The sequence below is a fragment of the Eretmochelys imbricata genome, chromosome 7 (genome assembly GCF_965152235.1).
Source record: "Eretmochelys imbricata isolate rEreImb1 chromosome 7, rEreImb1.hap1, whole genome shotgun sequence".
NCBI lineage: Eukaryota > Metazoa > Chordata > Testudines > Cheloniidae > Eretmochelys > Eretmochelys imbricata.
In genome coordinates, this window is record NC_135578.1 from 42,974,252 (window position 1) to 42,996,204 (window position 21,953).

General features: G+C 42.5%; 1 protein-coding gene across 2 annotated transcripts in view; it reads left to right on the top strand.

Annotated features, from left to right (window-relative positions):
* The window catches only part of SFMBT1 (Scm like with four mbt domains 1), a 139,755-nt gene that overhangs the window by 79,889 nt on the left and 37,913 nt on the right, over nucleotides 1–21,953 (top strand). For both annotated transcript variants that reach the window (XM_077821806.1, XM_077821808.1), the window contains exon 3: nucleotides 8,126–8,220. In XM_077821806.1, coding sequence (XP_077677932.1) covers nucleotides 8,126–8,220 — 95 coding nt within the window. The remainder of the gene's footprint in view (nucleotides 1–8,125; nucleotides 8,221–21,953) is intronic.

A 21,953-nucleotide genomic window follows, 5' to 3' on the forward strand; every position in this document is an offset into this window, starting at 1 on the left:
AAAACTCATGTCTGTGCATTAAGGCACATACTGGATTTTTATTTTGCCAAAAAAAGGTAAGTGTCATTAGCCTCTGATACTTACGGAATGTCTGTAAACAGTTCATTGTTTCTTGAATCTTCTGTCTTTCCATTCACCATGGCTCAACTGCAAATATTCTAAATTCAAGGTGTTACTTAGTTGTGATTTTTGTCTGAATCACAAAGTATTGTTTTGAATACAGTAAGCATGTGAGAATTTCTGGCATGAATTTTCAAATTGAGTTTCCATGAATACTGTCATATGCAACTTTTGAAATTCACTTTAAATGAACACTTTTGCTCACAAAATAAATACACGAGATGCAAACATGGTCACATAGTCAAAGTAAATTTATTTAAAATTTAAAGAGAGGTTTATTTTTGCATTATTTATTCACCTCTATTTACTTGAGAATTACAATTGTATTTACCTTTTTTGAAAAATATAGACAGAATATAGTGAATTAATACCTGTCAGGTCCTTCCTTCAGTCACTTGTTGTTGTAAAAGGCATTTCCACCTTAGTCCTCTCTTCAGAAGTGTTAACAAAATAGTTAATTGAAAATTTTCACCCTCACAAAAAAACCAAATAATTAACAAGATGTGCTAACCTCAGTTCAATCACACTGCTTTTAGTCACACCCTCGTCCCCTTACTGCACTCATAGCACACTGAGTTTGTTTATAAACTGTAGGCTGCTACAATATAAATATACGTTTTGACAGATTTTTATTGGGACTTCCCCCTTCCCCCCCCATCTTCTCCTTTGACTGATTTAATTTTTCTTGTGTATGACTTTTAAATTGCTTTCTCCTTTACCTCTCCTCCTTTAAGGTAACTGAAAATAGCCTCTGTCCTATTTTCTTTCCTGCCAACTCTTTCCCAGTGTGAGAATGTGGACTGTTATCAGAGAGATGGGATGCTTTCCCATGCCACAGGAGGAAAAGACAATGCCTACTCTTGTCACTTTCGGTCTTTCAGCTACCAGAATCCCAACCTGACTTCACTTAATTATGGCCTAACTAATTATATTGATCAAGGAGACTAACCATAGTTACAACCAGGTTGAAAAACCTGGTGGTTAGAACTTGGTTTCAGACTGAGAGAGTCTGAAGTTAGCCTTAATTTCACGTCTTGCACACTGTAGTATGATGTACTTAACTCTATCCGTCTGACAGTCTTCTAACTAACCCACATTAATTATGCATGACAGTTATTGGCCACGAGAATTAACATGGGGCAAAGGTCCAGATTTAAAGCAGAGCATCTGTAGTTGAACTTCTTCCTTGGTAAGACCTGAATGAAACTCTAGTGTGTCATTTCACCACCTTCTTCACATAGTAACAGTGTCAAGTGGTAGAATTCAATATCCCTGTGTTCCTGTTGTATCACAGGATGGATAGTCAAACAGATGGCAGAATTAATGCGGAAACATTTGATACTGAAGACAACACTAATGCAAATAGTTCTGGGTAGTAAGTGATATACAGTAGTACTATGCTGGTTTGACACTACTAATCCACACACATAATTTGGCCACAAAAAAGCTGTCTTTTCCCCACTTCTTTTTCTAATTCCTGAAATTTAGGCTCTAAAACCAGTTAGGCATTACAATGCTGAGCACAGCCATGCCTAAATACTTTTTAAAAAACTGGGCCTTTCTGATTTATCAGTCTTTCACAGTTGGTATCACTCATTAGTACAAATAAATAAGATTCTATTGTATTGTCTGAATTCAAACTGATTAGTACATTAAATAATAAACTCACAAGACACGTCTGAAATGCAAATTGAATTCAACTGGTCCTATATGCACCAACTGACTAGATCAAAATATATAATTTAAATGGGGCCCTACTCCGTCATAACTACCTTACCAAAAAATAAAACAGCAACTGAATGCTGACATTTGACGGTTTCCTGTTATCTTAAGCCTTCATAGTGGGACAGACTTCAGCCAAACTTACTAAATACAGTAGAACCTCAAAGATACGTTACAGACGGACCGGTCAATTGGACGCTAATAAGCAATCAAGGAGCAGAAGAGACAAAAAGAAAGCAAATACTGTACTGTACGTGTATTGCATCTTAGAGGTAGGCACATCTGGGCTGCCTGTTACCACCCTTACCACCCCCCACTCCCATGCATGGGACAGCCACTTACAGCTAGGAGGTGAAGACACTGATGCTGCCAGCCCATGGCAGCTGGAGCCAGCCGAGCAGGAGCAGCGCGGGGGTCTGCCCGGCTTTCATCCCCTCCCCTGGCTAGGAGGGAGACAAGCTTGCAAACTCTGTCTGACCTCCTCGAAAGAAGCTGCCTGCAAGGGAGCTGCCAGTGGTGAGGAGGGAGCTGCTGGCCTGGAGTGTCAGCTGCTGGAGCTGGAGCCTGAACTGTGCTTTGTTCAGAGTTACAAACATTTCATAGTTACAGACAACCTCTATTCCCGAGGTGTCCGTAACTCTGAGGTTCTACTGTATTTCTGAATTCTCTGAAATTGAATGCAGAAATTAAGACATTTGTTCACTGAATATATTCATGCATAATGTATCTATCAATGGGGGAGAATGAAATTGTTACCTTTCTCCCCATTTAACATAATGCGGCATTTTAGTGTGGGGACATTACTCAGTAAGCTTTTCATGTTTCTTATTCACCCAGTAACAGCTACAGTAAATTAACTGGAAACTTCAGCACTGTAGAAAGACATGGGTACAAGGCAGACAGATTTGTCACATGATGCACTAGAGTTTAAAGCATTACAACACTGAGAGTTTAGTTATGAAAATTGGAGGGAAAGTCTTAAACTCACTTCCACAAAAGTGAGAGTAAAAGTTTGTAATTTCTTTCCAAAGTTCACTTTCAGTAATTTATTGTGCTTGTTATGCTTTGCTGAAAATAGTGATTTATATAATGTAGAAGATAATAGCTTCTGGTTTTCTACTACAGGTGTGATGAGTGAATAGCTCATATGCAGCTTAGAGCAGACAATGTATATTAGCGAAGTAAAAATAGACACATCTCTCAGTTCCAGTTCATTCAGAACTGTTTCTGACAGCACTGTAATAGTGGGTATATGATACCTAGAAAAGCAGGCAAACATTGCTTCTTTCCTGGAGTTTCTTGTAGTGATTAGGTAGCAACATAAACTAATTGACCCTTTCCGTGTGTTAAGTGACCTCTGCCTCTTCTAAGGAGCTTAACTGCCCCTTAGACAGTGATCTGCTGATCATCATTATATAAGACTTTGGTGCTGTAAGCAGCTCAGCAGTGAGTTTAGTGTGGCTGCATATTCTCAAAATCCATCTAGTATTCCTATGTTTAACCACTTTACTTTCAATCAGTTTGTTTTAGGGCTGTCTTCAAATGGGAGCCATTACCTACAGGTTTCAACCAGTGCCTTCAAAATAAGGACCCATTTGTGACAAATCAGGAAATTCCTGGGTTGTTTTTTAATAAATATTTTGCAGACCTCTGTTTAGTTATGAAGGGTTACTTGGCTGTGTATTGAAATCAAAGGAGGCTGTAAATGGGGAAATTCATAGGCAAGCATCAGGCAACCTCCAGTACACATCTTCTATTCAGATAACAGTGGCTGGGCCACTGAAGGGGAAGAAACTGACTCCATCCAGGCTAGTTTTACTCTTTCCCAAGGCTGTCTGGGATCAAAGGGAATTCTAAACTCTCAAAGACCCTGGGAAAGGGAAGGATTTTGGGTGAGCTCGGAGATGCTAGCCACTGTGTCAATGAAGAGCTGACAGGAAGAAAAAGTCACACAGGGAGACAGACTTAGATGCTATGGGCAGATGCTGTCTGCTTCCCCCAGCTATTCATGCTTTGTACCTTTTGAGGAATTAATAAATAATGCTTTGTTTTGTAGATATTGTTTCTGTATCACTGCAAATTTATGCTCTCATAGCCTCCTTCAGGGAAACTCATACAGGTACCAAAACTGAGTTGGACCTATGTTATAATATGGTTGGTAATCAGGTGTAGCCCAGAGATCCAGTCTGAGTAGTTGGTGCCCCTTGGTTCCACTCAAAATGGGATGTAGGAAGCCAGGCCTGTCAGCTAAAAGTTCATCCAGTAACCATGACCCCATTTCCCCACTGAGTTCATATTCAGTATCTGAGTATTTTGAACTCTAAAACTTCTCAAGGCCAATATGACCAGTTTATGATTATTTCCATTATCAAAATCAGATTGAGAGTAGGTTCCTTTGGCGCAGGTATTGCCATCAACAAATAAGTGCAATCAACAAATGAGACATGCTTTTGTAAACCTTGAAGGAAATCCCACTAGCACTGTAGAATACCTACCACTAAAGTGCTTTAAAACAAAGGATCACCCTTTCAACATCTCCCTTAACACTATTACTCTGTTCAGAAAAAAGGAACCTCCGAGTTAGACTGAAGACTTTATTGTTATATTCTTTGTGTTTTTTACATAAAGAATTTCAAGTTTTCCATTTTGGACAAGCCTATGCCTTTTTATGTTTGAATGAACAAAAATTGCTTAAGAAGTGAATCTGTTTTGGCTTTCAGGGCAGAAAGGTGTGATAAGATGATGATGTAAATGGATTAGATAAGATGGTTTTAAAATCTTACTGTTTCATCACTTGTAGGACAAGTGGCTTTCTCCACCCAACCCACTCTGTCTGCAAGAGTGTTTATTACCTGTCTTAAAAGGGCTGAATGTGTGGAAATGCTTAATGCTATACAACCCTCTAAATAAGCTTAATGAGCCCCACCTAGAATTTACCAAACAAGTAATATTTGTTATAACAACTAAGTACTAAATGATATTTCTTCATGTGCATTTAGTTTACAAACTAGATATAAAATTTCCTGATGTTTTTAGTTACTTTATAAAATGCAGCCATGGTATTCAGTTTATATAATCAGCTATAAAACTGGAGATGGGAAGGTCCTACTTACTGTATTAGTCATCTTGTCATTCCTTTACCAGTGCAGTGTTTGTTACAAGTACTCAAGTGTCTCTTGCCCATTCTAGTTTTAAAATGCTTCCAGCAATGGGACTTCCCTGCTTCTCTGAAGATGCTGTTCCATTGTCAAACAGACTTCATAACTAGGCAGTGTTTCCTGTGACTCATCTTGAATGGTGTATCAAGCTGTACTCCCTTGAAACCACTCTAATTCCTTTCTTCTCTGTCCTTGGTGTTGACACACTTACGTTTCCTTGGTGCCTCTCCCTTCCCTTACCCTCTTCAGCCACTGTTTACTCAATCAGTATTCATTTCAGTCTTCTAATCTTTCTTTTCAAGACCATTCATCTCTTGTCTTGGTACCTTCTGAATACTCCCTAACTTGACATCATTAAGGCTGGATGTATGTAGAATTCTGTCTCGTTCTAAGTGCCTGCATCAGTATGAACTCTCCTTTTCCGAAGATGTGAACAGCTTGTATACCAACAAAACACTCCGGATCTTCCTTTGCAGGAGGCATACCACTGTTGTTGTTTGCGGTGTTGCAACTGTTAATGTTAGAGAGACAAGGTGGGTGAGGTAGTATCTTTCATTGGATCAACTTCTGTTGATGAGAGAGGCAAACTCTTGAGCTTATATAGCTCTTTAGGTCAGTTCTGTGTAAGCTTGAAAGCTTGTCTCAGAAGTTGGTCTGATAAAAGATATTACCTCACCCACCTTGTCTCTGAGGTATACCAAACAGTCCAAAGTGAAGGACGCTTTTAGTTGAGGGCTTGTCTACACTCAGGAAAATTAAGCTAGATTTACTAATGCTGTGGATTTAAAGTCCCTCTCATTCGGAACAAAAAGTGGCCTTAGTTTGCAAAGAATGCTTGTTGTTTCCTGTTTTAGTGCTGCAGCTATGCTGGAGCCAGCTCGCTCCATGTACTCTACACTGAACCCTTCCATGTCTGCTCTTATATCCTAGAAAAATTTAGACAGTTGGACTAGGACAGGGGTGGGCAAACATTTTGGCCTGAGGGCTGCATCTGGGTGGGGAAATTGCTTGCAGGCCGATGAATGTAGGGCTGGGGCAGGAGGTTGGGGTGCGGGATGGAGTGTGTGCAGAAGGGGCTCCGGGCAAGAGTTTGGGGCAGAGGAGGGGTGCGCGGTGTATGAGGGTGCTCAGGGAAGGAGGTTGGGGTGCAGGAGGGGGTGCACAGTGCAGGAGGGGGCTCAGGGAAATGGTGCAGGGTGTGGCAGGGGGTTGGGGTGCAGGCAGGGGGCACAGGGTTGGGGTGCAGGGTGTGGCTGGGGGCTCAAGGCAGGGGGCTGGGGTGTAGGGTATGACTGGGGTGCAGGAGGGGTGTGGGGTGCAGGAGGGGGCTCAGGACAGGGAGTTGGGGGGCGTGCCTACAGGAGGGGTTTGGGCTCTGGCCCAGCGCTGTTTACCTGGAGCGGCTCGGGGGTGGTAGCAGCCCGCTCTGGGGCCAGGGCATGCTGCCTCCTGCACCCGTGCCACTCAGGGAGGTGGCTGGCACCATGCAGCCCCTGGGGGAGGGGAGGGGCAGGGCGGGGCAGAGGGCTTCGTGCGCTGCTCTTGCCTTTGGGTACCTCCCCCAAAGCTCCAATTGGCTGCGGTTTCCCATTCCCATTTACATCTGGCGCTATTGTGATTACTGCTTTCAAATTGCTACATATTTCTAAAGCACCAACAACAGTTTACAGACAGAAAAAACAAGTGAGAGTTTGCAAAAAAAGTGTGTACATGTAATTTGATTCTGGGCTGTGTGCACAAGCCCTCATGGGGAGCTCTCTGCCCTTGCCTGTGGGTTCCCCCCACCCCGAAGGTCCCATTGGCCTGGAACGGGGAACCGCAGCCCCTGGGATCTTCGGGGGAGGTACCCACAGGCAAGGGCAGCGCATGAAGCCCTCTGCCCCTACCTCTCCGAGGGGCCGCAGGGACGTGGTGCTGGCCGCTTCCCTGAGCGAGGCGGGGCCCATGGCACCACTGGGGTGGCAATCCTGCTGGCCGTAGTTTGCCCACCCCTGCACTAGGGTCACTCATGTGGATCAAAGGTCCAACCACCCAATGGTCTTTCAGGATTCTGTTAGGTATTGCGATACTGCTTCACTAATGTCCCATGGAAAGGGCCTGTAGCCTCCTTGCCACATGAGGGCTTGTGCACGCAGCCCAGAATCAAATTACATGTACACGCTTTTTTTGCAAACTCTCATCTGGTTTTTCTGTCTGTAAAATGTTGTTGGTGCTTTAGAAATGTGTAGTAGTTTGAAAGCAGTAATCACAATAGTGCCAGATGTAAATGTAACTCCATAAATGAATGAATATCAATGTTTTGGGTTATTTCCTTCTCCAGGCTTTTTTATGGCGTGAGGCTCTTTTATGTTCTCGGTATTTTTATCTAGAGATGACCTAAATATACCCATTAATTGAAGGAAAAAGAGTAATTACCATTTTATTATTTGCCCAGCTCCATTATAATTTTTCAATCCGTTTGAAAACCTGTTGTCCTTGTTAGTGTTGATAAATGATGCCTTTTTGCCTAAATTCCCAATCACTGATAAAGATGTAACACCAAGCCCTGGAGCATTTCACAGTTTGCTTTACCTGTTGGCTTCTGTATCATTCTCCAGCTACTTTTCAGTCCATCTGACAGTGCTCATATGAAAGCCCATGACTGAATCTCTGCCAAATTAGATTTCATTGCAGCACCTCATCAGAAGCTTTGTAAAGTCCAGTTGCAGAGTGTCTACTGCAGTCCCTTTTCTTATTAGTATTTGTGATACAAAAATCAAGCTTCTTTAGAATCCCTTTAATTTTCTCCTGGTATCTCCTCCATTTGTAAGCTTGCCTAGAAAATTGCTAGCAGATCAGTAAGTTTATTAGCTAATTAAATAGACCTTTTACCAGTTTCTCTATAAATCCACACCTGCTGCTACTGATTCCCTTGCAATTTATAGGTAACTTTTCACGGGCACAGACTTGTCATTTGATCTTTCCACTAATGCATTCACAATAGAAACTGTGTTAAAAGGTGTTGGATGAAGAGGAACCAAAATATATATTTAGTTTGGTGATTAAAGCAGTAAATCAAGTAACATACTCTGAGAGGTACTACATCCATGTCAGATACTAGACTGAGGTTGTTTGTTCTATTCTAGATGCTGGGTCTGGAGTGGAAGAAGCAGAATTCAATTGGGATGAGTATCTAGAAGACACTGGAGCAACTGCAGCCCCGCATGGATCTTTTAAACATGTAAGAGTTCTTTGTTTCTCAGCTCCCTCCTTCTTTGCCTTTTTTCTTTCCTGTATCCTGAATGTATAGGGTTTCTTTGAGTTAGCACACCTGCAAAGCTGTCTTGCCAATGGAAGATTTGTTGATCACATACATTTGAGAGCAGTGGAGAATGCATTTTTTTGCTGGTCTTTGGATTTTCCTGTCTCCTTGGTTATCAGGAGGTGACCTCATTTCCAGTTGGTAGTAATGGAATGATCTAGAGTCTCTTGAGCCCTTCACTATTAACTCTGGATCTCAGCACCTTCTGTGATAGTGTTGATCTGCCCAGTCCCTTTATTTCCCTATACAGTGTGCCAGGGAACTTTGCTGTGAGAACTTGCTCTAAGGGAGCTGTATTCTGGAAAATAGGAGCTGAAGTTCTTGGCATGCAAAGTATTTGAAACTGACCCAGGTGTGCTCTGAAGGGGAAAATTGCATGATGGACTGCAAAGAAATTGGCAGAAAATATTACTTGAATTATGTTGTGCTTTACAAACACTCTCTCGATTACAGTAAAGAGTCTCTTAGGGCATAGGGCTCCGGGGCAGCGTGGAGTGGGAGGGATGCCTGGGTTCCCCCCTGACTTCCTGAGTGGTGGTGAGTAAATCATTTACAGCAGATCCCCAGTATGAGATGTGGTTACATTGTGCCACATCATTGCTGGTGTATGATGATAATTGCTGAGGTGTAGAGCCTCTGTATCTGGCCCTGGGTGGGGCATCATTGCAGGTGTAGAGACTCCTATGCTAGCCAGCCACCCCCTGCTGCCAGCACAGGAGACTTAATTAGAAGAAAGTCTCTCCTTCCCCCCCATGCTATTCCATGATCTGGCTGCAATTTTGGGCCCTTAGGCATTTCCCATAACTTAGAGCAGTCCTTAGGTTGTTCCTCAGGACTGGCCCTACACACAGCTGGCCTGGAATTAGGGAAGTGCAGATGGAGAGCTTTATGTGGCCTTTTCACTTAATGCCCTTCTCCCTCCTTTGTGCTGTGTGGTTTGTGGCCAGAGGCCAAGGATCTGACCCTTAATCTCTACTCCTGTTTCCTCACCTATAAAATAAGGATATTTACCTGCTTACTAAGATTGTTGAGACTCTATTCATGAATAAAGCTGGTCAAAAAGCAAGGGAAACTTTAATTAAAAGTTTGCAGAATTCCACCCACTCCTGTTTGTTCAAAATTTTGTTAAAATTTTGACAACTTTTGATCAGCTATATTCATGGATGTTCACAAAGTCCTTTGAAACCTCAAGATAGGTTGATAACTGCTGCAGAAGTGTGAAACACTAGAAAACTTTTTAAAATTCAGAACATGCTTTCTTTTAATTTTTTCTTTTTATATACAGTAAATTTTTTTAGCCTTTGCAAAGTCTATTCCATGCATTTTGGAAAATAATACTTATCAAGTAGATCACTGAGTAAGAGCTCAGGTATCCAGCCTCCGAAAATGTGAACTATTAATTTTAATTTCTAGCATGTTAGGGTTATGGCATGAACTGAGCTTATTGAGAGTTACAGTACTGATTCAATCCAAGTTTGAAGAGCACATTTTCTATTGGACTGAACTTGATAAGGAATCAGGCCCTTGGTACTCTGACAGTTACTGAAAGTGGATTGCCGTAATGCTCCTGAGATACATCCTATCTATTTGATCTTTGTTATGGGATTCAGTATTTTAACTGGGTGATCTTTGATGTCAAGAGTCAGTGTAGGGTTGAGTCAGTAAATGTAGCAACTTTGTTATGTTGACCGTACGTGCATCTTGGTATTCATTAATGAGTTCATTAATGCAAGCATTCATCAGTATGCTTGTAACATTTTATTAAGGCCATGGTTATGATTCAAACTTCTGCCAGCATATCAGTGTTCCTCAGGGGTATGAAGAGGTGTGATCTCTGACCAACATAGCTGTGCTGACAAAAACCCCTGATGGAACTGCAGTTATACCAGCAAAACTGCCCTTTTCTAGCATAGCATATTTTGCTGTGGGGGGGAGGGTGGGTTCTGGAATAAGCTATACTGGGAAAAGCAGTGTTTTGCTGGTATAAGTTGTGTCCTCACTATGAACACATTGCAGGTATAGTATTGATTTACTGGCAAAACACTCCTAGTTTAGATATGGTCTAAAGTGTCTTCTAATTCTACTTCCCACTTCATCAGTGTAAACAGTGGGTGACCTGTTGTTGCCAAGATAATGTCTTGACCCAAGTAAGTAACATTGTCATGTAAGTTAACCGAAGACAAGCTTAACCAGACTCTCTATTAAACAACTTGTATTACAACTGAATTCAGACTGTTAATACAGTAGTTCTGTGAACTTACTTTCTTTTACACTTGTTGATAGACTTTTACCACTGCCTTCTAGAACAGTTCTTTTGCTTTATAAAACATTGTGCATTTAAAAAAAAAAACATGGGTAGGATGAGAGACAAGATGAATAAGGTAATATCTTTTAGGATAACAGTTCAGCCACACAAAAATGATATTTATAAAACACAAACGAAACTAACAAGTGTTAGATACTCAAATAATTGAAACAAGAGGATTAAACCCCCCCCCACACACACAAACACACACACCTTGTTCAGAGCTCCATTGTATAGGTATAAGAAGCTTAGGAGAGGTTGAATAAAATTTGCTGTAATTATCTTTTCTAAATTGGCCATTTAAACGTGTAGCACTCTGGCTATATCTTAAAAGCTGTCACATCTTCATAATGATGAACTTTCAAAATCCTTTTTTCCCCCCAAACCAATGTTTTGAGTCAGATTTTTCTCACCAGTTTTACATATGGGTAGGTAGTCTGTGGCTGGTAAATAGTTCCTCTTTTATCTTTGTATTAAAGTTTGTTGAACTTTGAAAATATTAATAGTTCACAAATCACCTCAAGAGGCAGCAAAATGTGTGCCTGGGTGCACCCAAATGTGTATCCATCCACCAAAAATTTTCAGATATAGGTGGTTTAAAATTAAATACCCAAGTGGCCTGCTTTTCAGAAGTGCTGAGTACTCACATCTCCCATTGACATCAGTTGCAGCTGCAATTATCTCCTTCTGAATAAGGCTGCCTGTATAAATGCCTAACTGAAGCATGGAAACTTTGCCCAGAGTGAAATTCAGGCAGAACGGAATTTGCAGGTGAATTTTTAAAACATTTGTAATTTCTAATTTTTGTGTATGTAGTTCGTGATACAGCATGGCCAGAAGGCAGCAGGAGAGTGATATAGGAGAGATATGTAAGCCCCAGGATGAGGAGAAGCCTTATTCCCTGTAGAGGGAAGAAAGGTTACTATAGATTAATTAAAAGCACCTGAAGCCAATTAGAGCACCTGAAACCAGTCACCTGATTAAAAACCCCCTGCTTCAATCAGCCAGGGGAAGGAGTCTGAGCAGAGAGCAGTTTAGAGGAGAGTTTGGAGAAGTGCCGTGGCTGGCTAGAAGACCAAGACCCTAAGTAAAGAGACACGCAGCTTGTGCAGAGAGAGGGCAGGAAACCCCACAGCTGAAGATCAGGAGAGGGAAGTAGCCCAGGGGAAGGAAGCACTAATTCAAGTGGTTTGTCACTATCCCTAGGGCCCCTGGGCTGGGACCCGGAGTTGAGGGCGGGCCCGGGCCCTCCCTTTCCACTACCCTTCTTTGGGTTACTAGTGGGACAGTAGACACCCTAGTTCAGGGGCAGAAAAGTGTGCCCTGAACCTTCCCCCCTCCCCGCCACAAGAAGAGGAAGCGCGGGACCCATCATAATTGTGCTGGCAATTTGCCACACGTGGTGTCAGGAGTGGGATCTCCACACTGGGGACTTAAATCAGGGTTAGCCAAAACCATCCCGTCCCCAAGATGGACGACGTGGTCAAGGCTTTAATACAAGCCGCTGCGGCCCAGCTGGAGGCTACCCGACTCCAAGCAACCACCCAACAGGAGGCGACTCAGGTGAAGGAGACTAATCGGCTGTTGATGAATCAGGCTGCCCAGGACCGAGCTCTGCTATAGGAGCTGGCAAACCAGATGAAGGCCCTTATGGAGCGGAACCACAATTGCGATGGGACCTGGACTATATGGGCCAGCCACTGCCTACAGAAAATGACACAGGAGGATGATGTGGAGGCATATCTCCTGGCATTTGAGAGAACAGCCCTGCGGGAGGCCTGGCCCCAAGATCAGTGGTCTAGTATCCTCGCCCCATTCCTGTGTAGAGAGGCCCAGAAGGTCGTCTACAATATGTCTGCAGAGACTGCGGAAGATTACCCCCAGCTGAAGGCAGAGATCCTGGCCAGATCCGGAGTAACTACGACGTTGCGAGCCCAAAGGTTTCATGAATGGCAGTATACAGAGGATAAGGCACCCCGATCGCAATTGTTTGACCTGATCCACCTGACCCAGAAATGGCTGAGCCCTGAGGCCCTCAGCTCTGAGAAAATGATGGAGCTCCTGGTACTGGACCGGTATATGAGGGGGCTACCACCAGGCCTCCAGGCTTGGGTTGGCCAGAATGACCCCTCTACTTATGAGGAGTTGGTCTGCCTCGTGGAAAGACAGCTGGCAGCCCATGAACTGTTCCAGACCCCAGGGGGTGAGACACGGCAAACCAGGAAGCCAGCCCCAAACCCAAGGCCCCGGATTGTCGAGAACTACAGAAGAACCATAACTGGGAGGAAAGACACTGAGGAATGGCCCGAGGCCAAGAAGGGACCTGGGGGTTTGGGAAGAGAGGGCTCGGGGGGCCGACCAAATAGCCCTGGGCAGAGGGCGACAACCGGGATAAGGGGTCGGTGTTACGAGTGTGGGGAATTGGGGAATATAGTAGCCCAATGCTCCAACAGGGAAGAGCCTATGCAGTGCAATCTGTGGGATCCTGGGGAACAATGTGGCCTATCGGCCTGGAAGGGGTCACAGTGACCTCACATGGATATACAAGGTCAGTAAAAATGAATGGTATTGCAACCATAGCATTAGTAGATTCCAGGAGTGCTGGCACGCTGGTCTCGGGAAAGTTGGTGGGGCAAGACCAACTAACCCAGGCCAAAACCACAGGGGTAACGTGCATTCATGGCAACGTAAATTTCTACCCCACAATCCCAGTACGGATTGAGATCCAGGGAAACGCTACCAGGATAACTGCAGGGGTGGTCCCTAGGCTCCCTTACCTGGTCTTAATTGGTAGGGACTTCCCCAGGTTTGAGAACTTACTCCCCCCAGTAGAGCCAGGGGAGGGTAGCAACCCCCATGCTGACACAGATGCACCTACAGATAGCCTCACCCAAATTTTTGCTGAATTTGCCCCAGAGCTATTTTCATCCCCCAGGAAACCCCGAAAGTCTAGGCAGGAAAAGAGGGCAGATAAAAGGGCTAGGGACCAGGATTCCAGCAGAGAACCAGAAAGTCTCCCTTGTTGGTAAGCGAACCCGTTGAGGAGGCCAGGAGACAATTCAGGCCAGTGAGGACTCAAAGGCAGTTCCTAGCCCAAGTAGGGACAACCCAAGGGGCGGAGTAGAAATAGGTCCCATGGAATTAGGTCAGATCGGTGCCTCATGTGAGAATTTCAGGCAGGACCAAGCCAATGACCCACTATATGTGAATGTGAGGGAGGAGGTAGTGGAAGTAAATGGTGTACCCATGGAAGGAAAGACCAAAGGCCCAAGGCTGTATTATGTGATCAAACATGATCTGTTGTACCGAATAGTGCAAATACAAAGGGAAGAAGTAGAGCAGCTCTTAGTCCCACAGAAACACACAAGGGCAGTACTAGAGTTAGCTCACAGTCATTTATTTGGGGAACATCTAGGAGTAGAGAAGACACTGGATAGAGTCCTAAGAAATGTTTTACTGGCCAGGAATACGCACGGAGGTCCAACGCTATTGTACCTCCTGCCCGGAATGCCAGTTGCATAGCCCCCCACCGCACTTGCAGGCCCCATTGGTACCTTTGCCTATTATTGAAGTCCCTTTCGAAAGGATAGCCATGGACCTAGTGGGCCCACTGGAAAGATCAGCACGGGGCTACCAAAATGTATTAGTCATCCTTGCCTATGCCACACAGTATCCAGATGCCATTCCTTTTAGCCCACATCCAAGGCAATAGCAAAAGAACTACTCCAGGTTTTTGCCAGAGTGGGCATCCCTAAGGAGATCCTGACTGACCAAGGAACCCCTTTCGTGTTGAAATTAATGAAGGACTTATGTACCGTGTTCCGCATCCATGCCATACAGACCTCAGTCTACCATCCACAAACAGATGGACTGGTCGAGTGGTTTAAAGATCCGGAAGGTGGTAGCACAGGATGGAAAAGACTGGGATACCCGTCTGCCATACCTAATGTTTGCAATATTGGAAGTCCCCCAGGCGTCCACTGGTTTCTCTCTCCCTTTGAGCTGCTATATGGGCGCCACCCACACGGAATATTAGATATCGCCAAGGAGGACTGGGAATAACAACCCAACCCAGGAAAGAATGTCATTGAGCACGTGACACAGATGAGAGAGTGAATAGCTTGAGTAACCCCTATAGTACGAGAACATTTGGAAAAAGCACAAGAGACTCAGCGGACATATTACAATCACCAGGCAAAAGTACAGAAATTTCAGCTGGGAGAACAGGTGATGGTGCTAGTGCCGACAGCGGAAAGCAAACTCCTAGCCAGCAGGCATGGGCTGTATGAGATAGTGGAAGCCATTGGGGAAGTGGACTGTAAGGTCAGACAACCAGACCGCCGAAGACCAGAGCAGATCTACCACGTAAACTTACTGAAGCCCTGGCGTGACCGAGAGATGTGCCTGGTCATTCGGAGAGCTCCACCTCAAACGGACAACCCACAGGGGCAGGTGAGGATATTCCCCTAGTTAGCCCCAGAACAACAAACAGAGATTATTGATATGATCCAATGGAACCAAAATGTGTTCTGTACGCAGCCGGGCCGTATGACATTGGTCCAACATCATATCGTCATCAGGCCCAGAATAAGGGTGACAATAAGACCGTACCAGATACCGGAAGCTAAAAGAGAGGCCCGGGCCCTCCCTCTCCACTACCCTTCTCTGGGTTACTAGTGGGACAGTAGATACCCTAGTTCAGGGGCAGAAAAGTGTGCCTGAACCCCTCGCCTCCCTTACCCCCCCCCCCACAAGAAGAGGAAGTGCGGGACCCATCATAATCATGCCAGCAATTTGCCACAAGTTTGAGGATCTGAAAAGCATCAAAATCAGGTTTTGGAGGGTGGGGTTGCTTAAAATATAGCAGGATAAAGAAATGATGTCAGTAATACTTCATTTCCTCCCTACATGCTGAAATAGATTTTTAAAGATGAGTCTCTGTAAACTTCCCCCAGAAAAATTAAGGATTTTCTGTGACCTCTCATGAGCCTTCCCTTCCCAGTCTAAATAATAATAATCTATAAAGTGGAAGAGCAAGTCAGATGGCGGCACAGTGATATATACAGTAGCACCTCAGTTACGAACACCTTGAGAATGAAGGTTGTTCATAACTGTGAACAGAACATTATGGTTGTTCTTTGAAAAGTTTACAACTGAACATTGACTTGGTACAGCTTTGAAACTTTACTATGCAGAAGAAAAATGCTGCTTTTAACCATCTTAATTTAAATGAATCAAGCACAAAAAGTTTTCTTATCCTGTTGAATCATTTTTAAACTTTCCCTTCATTTTTTAATAGTTTACGTTTAACACAGTACTGCACTGTATTTGCTGCTTGCTTTTTAGTGTCTGCTGCTGCCTGCTTGCATACAGTAACTCCTCCCTTAATGTTGTAGTTATGTTCTTGAAAAATGCGACTTTAAGCAAAACGATGTTAAACAAATCCAGTTTCCCCATAAAAATTATTGTAAATGGGGGGGACTGGATTCCAGGGAATTTTTTTCACCAGACAAAAGACATTATATACATATACAGTATATATTTTTTAAAAAATTTTAAATGAACAATATAATACTGTATTCAGCAATGATGATTGTGAAGCTTGGTTGAGGTGGTGGAGTCAGAGGGTGAAAGAGGGTGGATTGTCTGGCTGCTCCTCTTGCTGTTCTTTCCAAAGTGCTGGGCGGGGGGTGCTTTACCCCAGACTTTGACCCAGGCCTGATCCCACTCCACCCCTTCTCCCAAGGCCCCACCCCTACCACGCCTCTCCTCCACCCCCTCCCACCGGGCATGCTGTATCCTTGCTCCTCCTCCCCTCCTGAACACGAGGAAACAGCCGATTGCTGTAGGCAGGAGGCACAGGGAGGGAGGGGGAAGTTGTTGATCCATGGGGCGGCCGGCGGGTGGGAGGCACTGTGGGGGAGCTGACAGGGGGGCTGCTGGCCCACCCTGGTTCCCACGGCCAAACAACGTTATAAGCAAACAGTGCACAACTTTAAATGAGTATGTTCTCTAATAGATCCACGATATAACAATGAAATAACTTTAACTGGGATGACATTAAGTGAGGGGTTACTGTACTTCCAGTTCCAAACGGACCAGTTGAGTAGTCAGTTCCTAACTCTGGTGTTCCTAACTCTGAGGTTCTAGTGTAAATGGTCCTCTAAACTTCAAAATGTGATAAAGGATCAAATATCTGACTTCAGACCTAGTTTTTCACTCAGTGTTAGAAATATTGTGAGTCACATTTTCAGCACTTTCTGGGAGCCCTAATTCACCACCATGAATGATTTATATATAATATTTTATTAAGGAACCAATTAAAGGCTTTTACTTTGGTCAGGCAAATACTTCATATCTATTTTTTGTAAAAAAAAAAAAAAAAAAACAAAACCCAACCAAAAAAAAAACTTCCTCACCCATCTTTCCTAATAAACCAGTTTTACATCCCACTGAATATAGCTTGGACTCTAATCAGTGTTACCGAAGGGCATGAAGTTCAGAAAGTGAAATGCTTGATGTCTTCTTCACAGAAACTTGAGTAAAGGGAAAACTGTATTTTTTTGCTAACAAAACAGCTGACAGTAAATAGATACATTTAATGGCATATTTGGGTGGGCCTGTAAAATACTCCCTGACAGTTGCTTCTCGCCCACCTTCTGCCTCCATCACACGTACCCGATTCCAGTCCACAATCACCCTAGCTAAAGGATTTTGGGGGAAAGTTAGAAAATGATTCATTGTGCTGTACTCAGACTGAACTGAACTACTTCTATGCTGTCTGGAGGGCTCTCTTGTTTCCTTTCTGCCATCCCTCTGCGGAAATGGGAGCCACACTCTTTGGTCCTTTTTAAGCACTGGTTTACATCAGTTTGCATTTTCAAGGTTTTTCACTAGTGAAGATAGCGATTCTTTGCATTTCTAGTACTTTATGGATCAGGAAGGCCCGCAGTTGTGTGCTTCACAAGTCTCAAAGCTGTCTTAACAGATCAGTCTCATCTGTCATACTCCCGCATCGGTACAATATTAGAAATAACATACTTGACTATGTTCGACCCTATTTGTTCTGGTGGCACATTTATTTGGAAACATTTTAGTTACTAAAATTAAATAATAAAAGAATGAGACACAACTAAGTCCCTATATAATGTAACAGGTCTATATTTAAAGAATATTTTGTAAACTACAGATTTCAAGTACAGTTCCATAAAACATTTTTCCAAGGTGGGAAAGGAATTCATTTCACCCCTACTCTTGCAGTGGGAGCCCCACTCAAGTGTGGTGGTTAATATTATGAATACTCTATAGTACGTGTTTTTTAAAAAAGGTAACTCGGAGGCCCACCTTTGTTGTCTCATGCTATCAGGACTTTGTGGCAGCCCTGGTTAATCCATCTTTTGTCTCCTTTGCCATTTTAATTATCAACAATTGCTTCTTTTTTGAAGTTTCCTTCAGTCCATTTGTCTTCCTGCATGGCATTCTTTCCATGGTCTTTTTTTGCCCTGCATTTTAGCTGTGTTCATGCTATTCAGTTTAAGAGAATATAGTTGTATGGCACACATTACAAAATCACCATGGCTAGAATGGCATGAGTTGGTGATCTACTCCAGTGATTCTTAAAATGTGCTACGCACTAGGAAAAAGTTTAATAGGACCTCATGCATACTCTCCCTTTCCTCTCCCCTCCCAAATTCGGTGTCTTATGTGACATCTCCCCTCTGATCTCATAATATCACTTGGTAACAACAGCAATTGCTTTAATTGAAAGTAATATTTTCTAGCTTTTAGTATGATTTATATGCATGATAATCTGATGATAAATATATACATATGCTATATACAAAATTAATGCAGAACATGTTAAAAACTGGCTTAGTGATGGATCTCAAAGCAATTGCGAATGGGGAATCATCCAGTGGGGGTATTTATAATGGGTCCCACAGCCAAATGCTATTCAATACTTTTACCAATCATAGGAAGAAAACATAATGCTTAACAAAAAATAATGGTCTTCTACTGAGTGATCTGGATCACGTGAAAAGCTAGGTTTACTTGAACCAACATGCGTTTTAATATATCTCAATGCAAGGTCATCTATCTAAAAACCAAGAGAATATGTAAGCCCCTTCATTTTCAGTTTAAACCAATTTTTACCAAAAAATTCTCGGGTTTTACAAGAAGTGGGTTTTTTTTCCCCGATTTTCACCCTACTTTTGTATCATTATGGTAATACATTAGTCTGCGTGTAAATGCAAAGCTGCCTGTTGAAGTAAGGCTATGTATTAGTCTAGAAGATACACACAATAAACAAACAGGCACGCATGTTCTGAAGTGTGCACGCATCTGAATGTACTGATGAATCTCACTCCCACCACATACACATTTCAAGATGTTAGCAGATGACTGTTTAAAGATTTGACACTAAAATGGGAAGAAACACAACAAAGTATTAAAAGGTTTTTTTAAAAAAAAAAAACCAGGAGAAAAGGATGAAGTTGAGTGTGTGTGCTGCAAATGATGTGGCCCAATTGTTAAATGTAAATATTTATAGGCTAATAGTTCTAAGTCTACAACAGTAAACTGTTTAATCCCCAAATAAATTTTTTTATTTGAATAGAGATACATTGTTTTCTTAAACTCAGAGGTGGCATTGTGTTTTGAGTTCTGTTTTAGTTCCTCATTGATGAATGGAATTCAAAGCATTAATCTACTGAATACTACTTCCCCCCCACCCCTTTCTGTCCACCAAAATCAACCCATTATTTACCCAGAAAAATTAATAGGTTTTAACACTGATTTTCACCTGTTTTAGTTGTTGTGGTAATAAACATTGATAAATTGTCAGGAAAAATAAAATGAAATAAATGAAAATGAAGGGCCCTAAATATAGGTCACCCTTACTAGATGTGGGACTGTATTTTGGAAAGCAGTGTCTCAAAGGACCAAGATAGCAAATGCTTGGATGTATAAGGGGGAGCCTATCAATAAGAAGTGGAGAGGTGATGATATTCCACTGTATATGGCATTAGTGAGAACATCCCTGGAATATTATGTCCAGTTCTAGTGTAAACGCTTTAAAAAGGATGTTGGCAAATTTAGAAAGAGTTCAGAAGAGAGCTATGAGAATGATCTGAGGTCTGGAAAACCTGTTTTACTGTGAGGTTGAGAAGTTAAATTTGTATAGCTAACAAGGAAGGGTCTGAGGTGACTTCCTCAGCTCATAAGACTTACATAGGCAGTAATGTCTAATCATAGATGGCTCTTTAGTCTACAAGACAAAGGCATAACAAGATGTAATGGCTGGAAGATAAAGCTAGACAGATTCAGCCTAGAAATAAGGTGAGGTTTCTTTAGTGAGGGTAATAACCATCAGACCACTTGATGAAATTCCAAGGCCAGTATTATGCAGGAGGTCAAAATTAGATGATCATAATGGTCCCTTCTAGCCTTAATATATGAATCCATGAATGATTTTGCAGCTAGGAACAAGGGAATCAGCACTATAACTAAGCTCTTCATGCAGATATACCATTACCACTAGCATATGTACAGATGGGGAACCTTTGATCTAGTCTGTGACACCTGAGAGAAGTCCATGGGCCCCATGGGTTCTAGTCCATATACTGAGTTGACTCAGGAACCTGGAAGTATTTTGTTTCCTCTTCACATGCAGTTAATAGCAGGTGACTGGGAGGGTGAGGACTGTGATCAAGTTATTTTAATTTATGTGCTCTCAGTGACCAGGTGTCTAGCTTCCTTGTGCATTCTTATACTTGTTTTCCCTGGACTAATAAATCTGTTAATCTCTCTGCCTATACATTCCCATCCACTTTTTCTCATTCCCCTATAGTTGGGATGATAGCCAGCTAGTGATGTGAGGCTGATTGGCAATTGGAGATGGCTGGATTTTTATAGGAAGACCTGGAAGCATTGCCTATAATTCAGATTGCCGGACACTTCCTATTATAAGACACTCTCTTTTTTCAGTGCTTATAACTTTGCTAAACTTTAACTGTTCTGGCTGAAATTTTTCCTGCTAGGTGTCTGCTTTTGGCTGATATTTGTTGGAAAGTTTTTAAGCTAAGAGTTCATCAGTTCCCAAGAATGAGATTTGGAGAAAAATTGTGGTTTTGCCCATGTGAAAAAAAGAAACACCAATTAACCCCTCCCCCTAGCTCTAGCCATCTTTTTCTTTGAGAAGCTCTATTGCTCCCATGTTTTTTGCATGTGTAATTTGTGCATGGCCATGAAATTGAGCACATCATTGTGTTATGTACCCACATGATCGTGGTCCCTTATTCTGTCTGTGCAACCCCTCTTCCCTCCTCCTGTTATACTTATTGCATCTTGTTGTTAATCAGTGTTGTTGTCTTAGGACAGAGAGAGTCTTTCTGTATTTGTAAAGCAACTGGTACAATGGGGCACTGTCCTACTGGGGCCACTATGTGCTATTGCAATACAAACAATAATGAGATGTATTCTTGGTCAGGCAACTCAGTTTTATGTTTGCAGGACATAACATTCTCTTCTCTAAATTCAATGCTTGAAAGTTTAACAGATTTTCAGCGTTGTTACCCAGGGTGTCTCATCCGTTTGAATCTTGTTAGTGGCCAAGCACAAACAAACCATACATTTTGTCTACAAAATTTAATTTTATTGCAGATTTTTTTCTTTACCAGAAGAGGGCACTCACCTCTCTCTCTCCAAGGGATCCTCTGGTGAATGGGCAAACTTTTATTGCAGTTATATTGGACTTTGGCACTACAGTACTTTCATAGGTGGCTACTTCTGTCGGTGTTCATTTCTAATTCCACGTGATTATCTCTGTAACACAGTGAGACAGGACCCCCACTTACTGTCATGGAAATAGAGTTGCTTTGTTGCTTTGCCTCCTTCAGGTTTTGTACAGATGTTGCCAGCTGCAGTAGAGAAGGGAGCTTGTGGCTTTCTTCTCTAGATTTAGAGTGTAAAATATTGTCCTCTTTAAATCTTTATTTTAAATAGCCTAGGTTTTAGGTGATTTTTTTTTCTTAAGGGTTCTGAATGGCAAATAGACAAGGAATCCAAAGATGAAGAGCAAGAGCTTAAGAAGCTGAGCGCTTAATAGGCATCTGTAAACTTATGCCTTGGTTTTCTTTTGGTGTTCCTGACACTTCTATGTATAATAAACTTGTGCTTAAATGGATGATTGATAAAAATCTAATAATCCAAGTAATTACAGACCAGCCAGTAACAAGAAGGTTGGTAGTCAATAACACACACAAATCAATCAATCAATAACTTGTGTCTGATGTGTGGAAAAGTATTTCTAGCAGTTAATCCAAGAGAAATGGGCCTTTGGACCAGC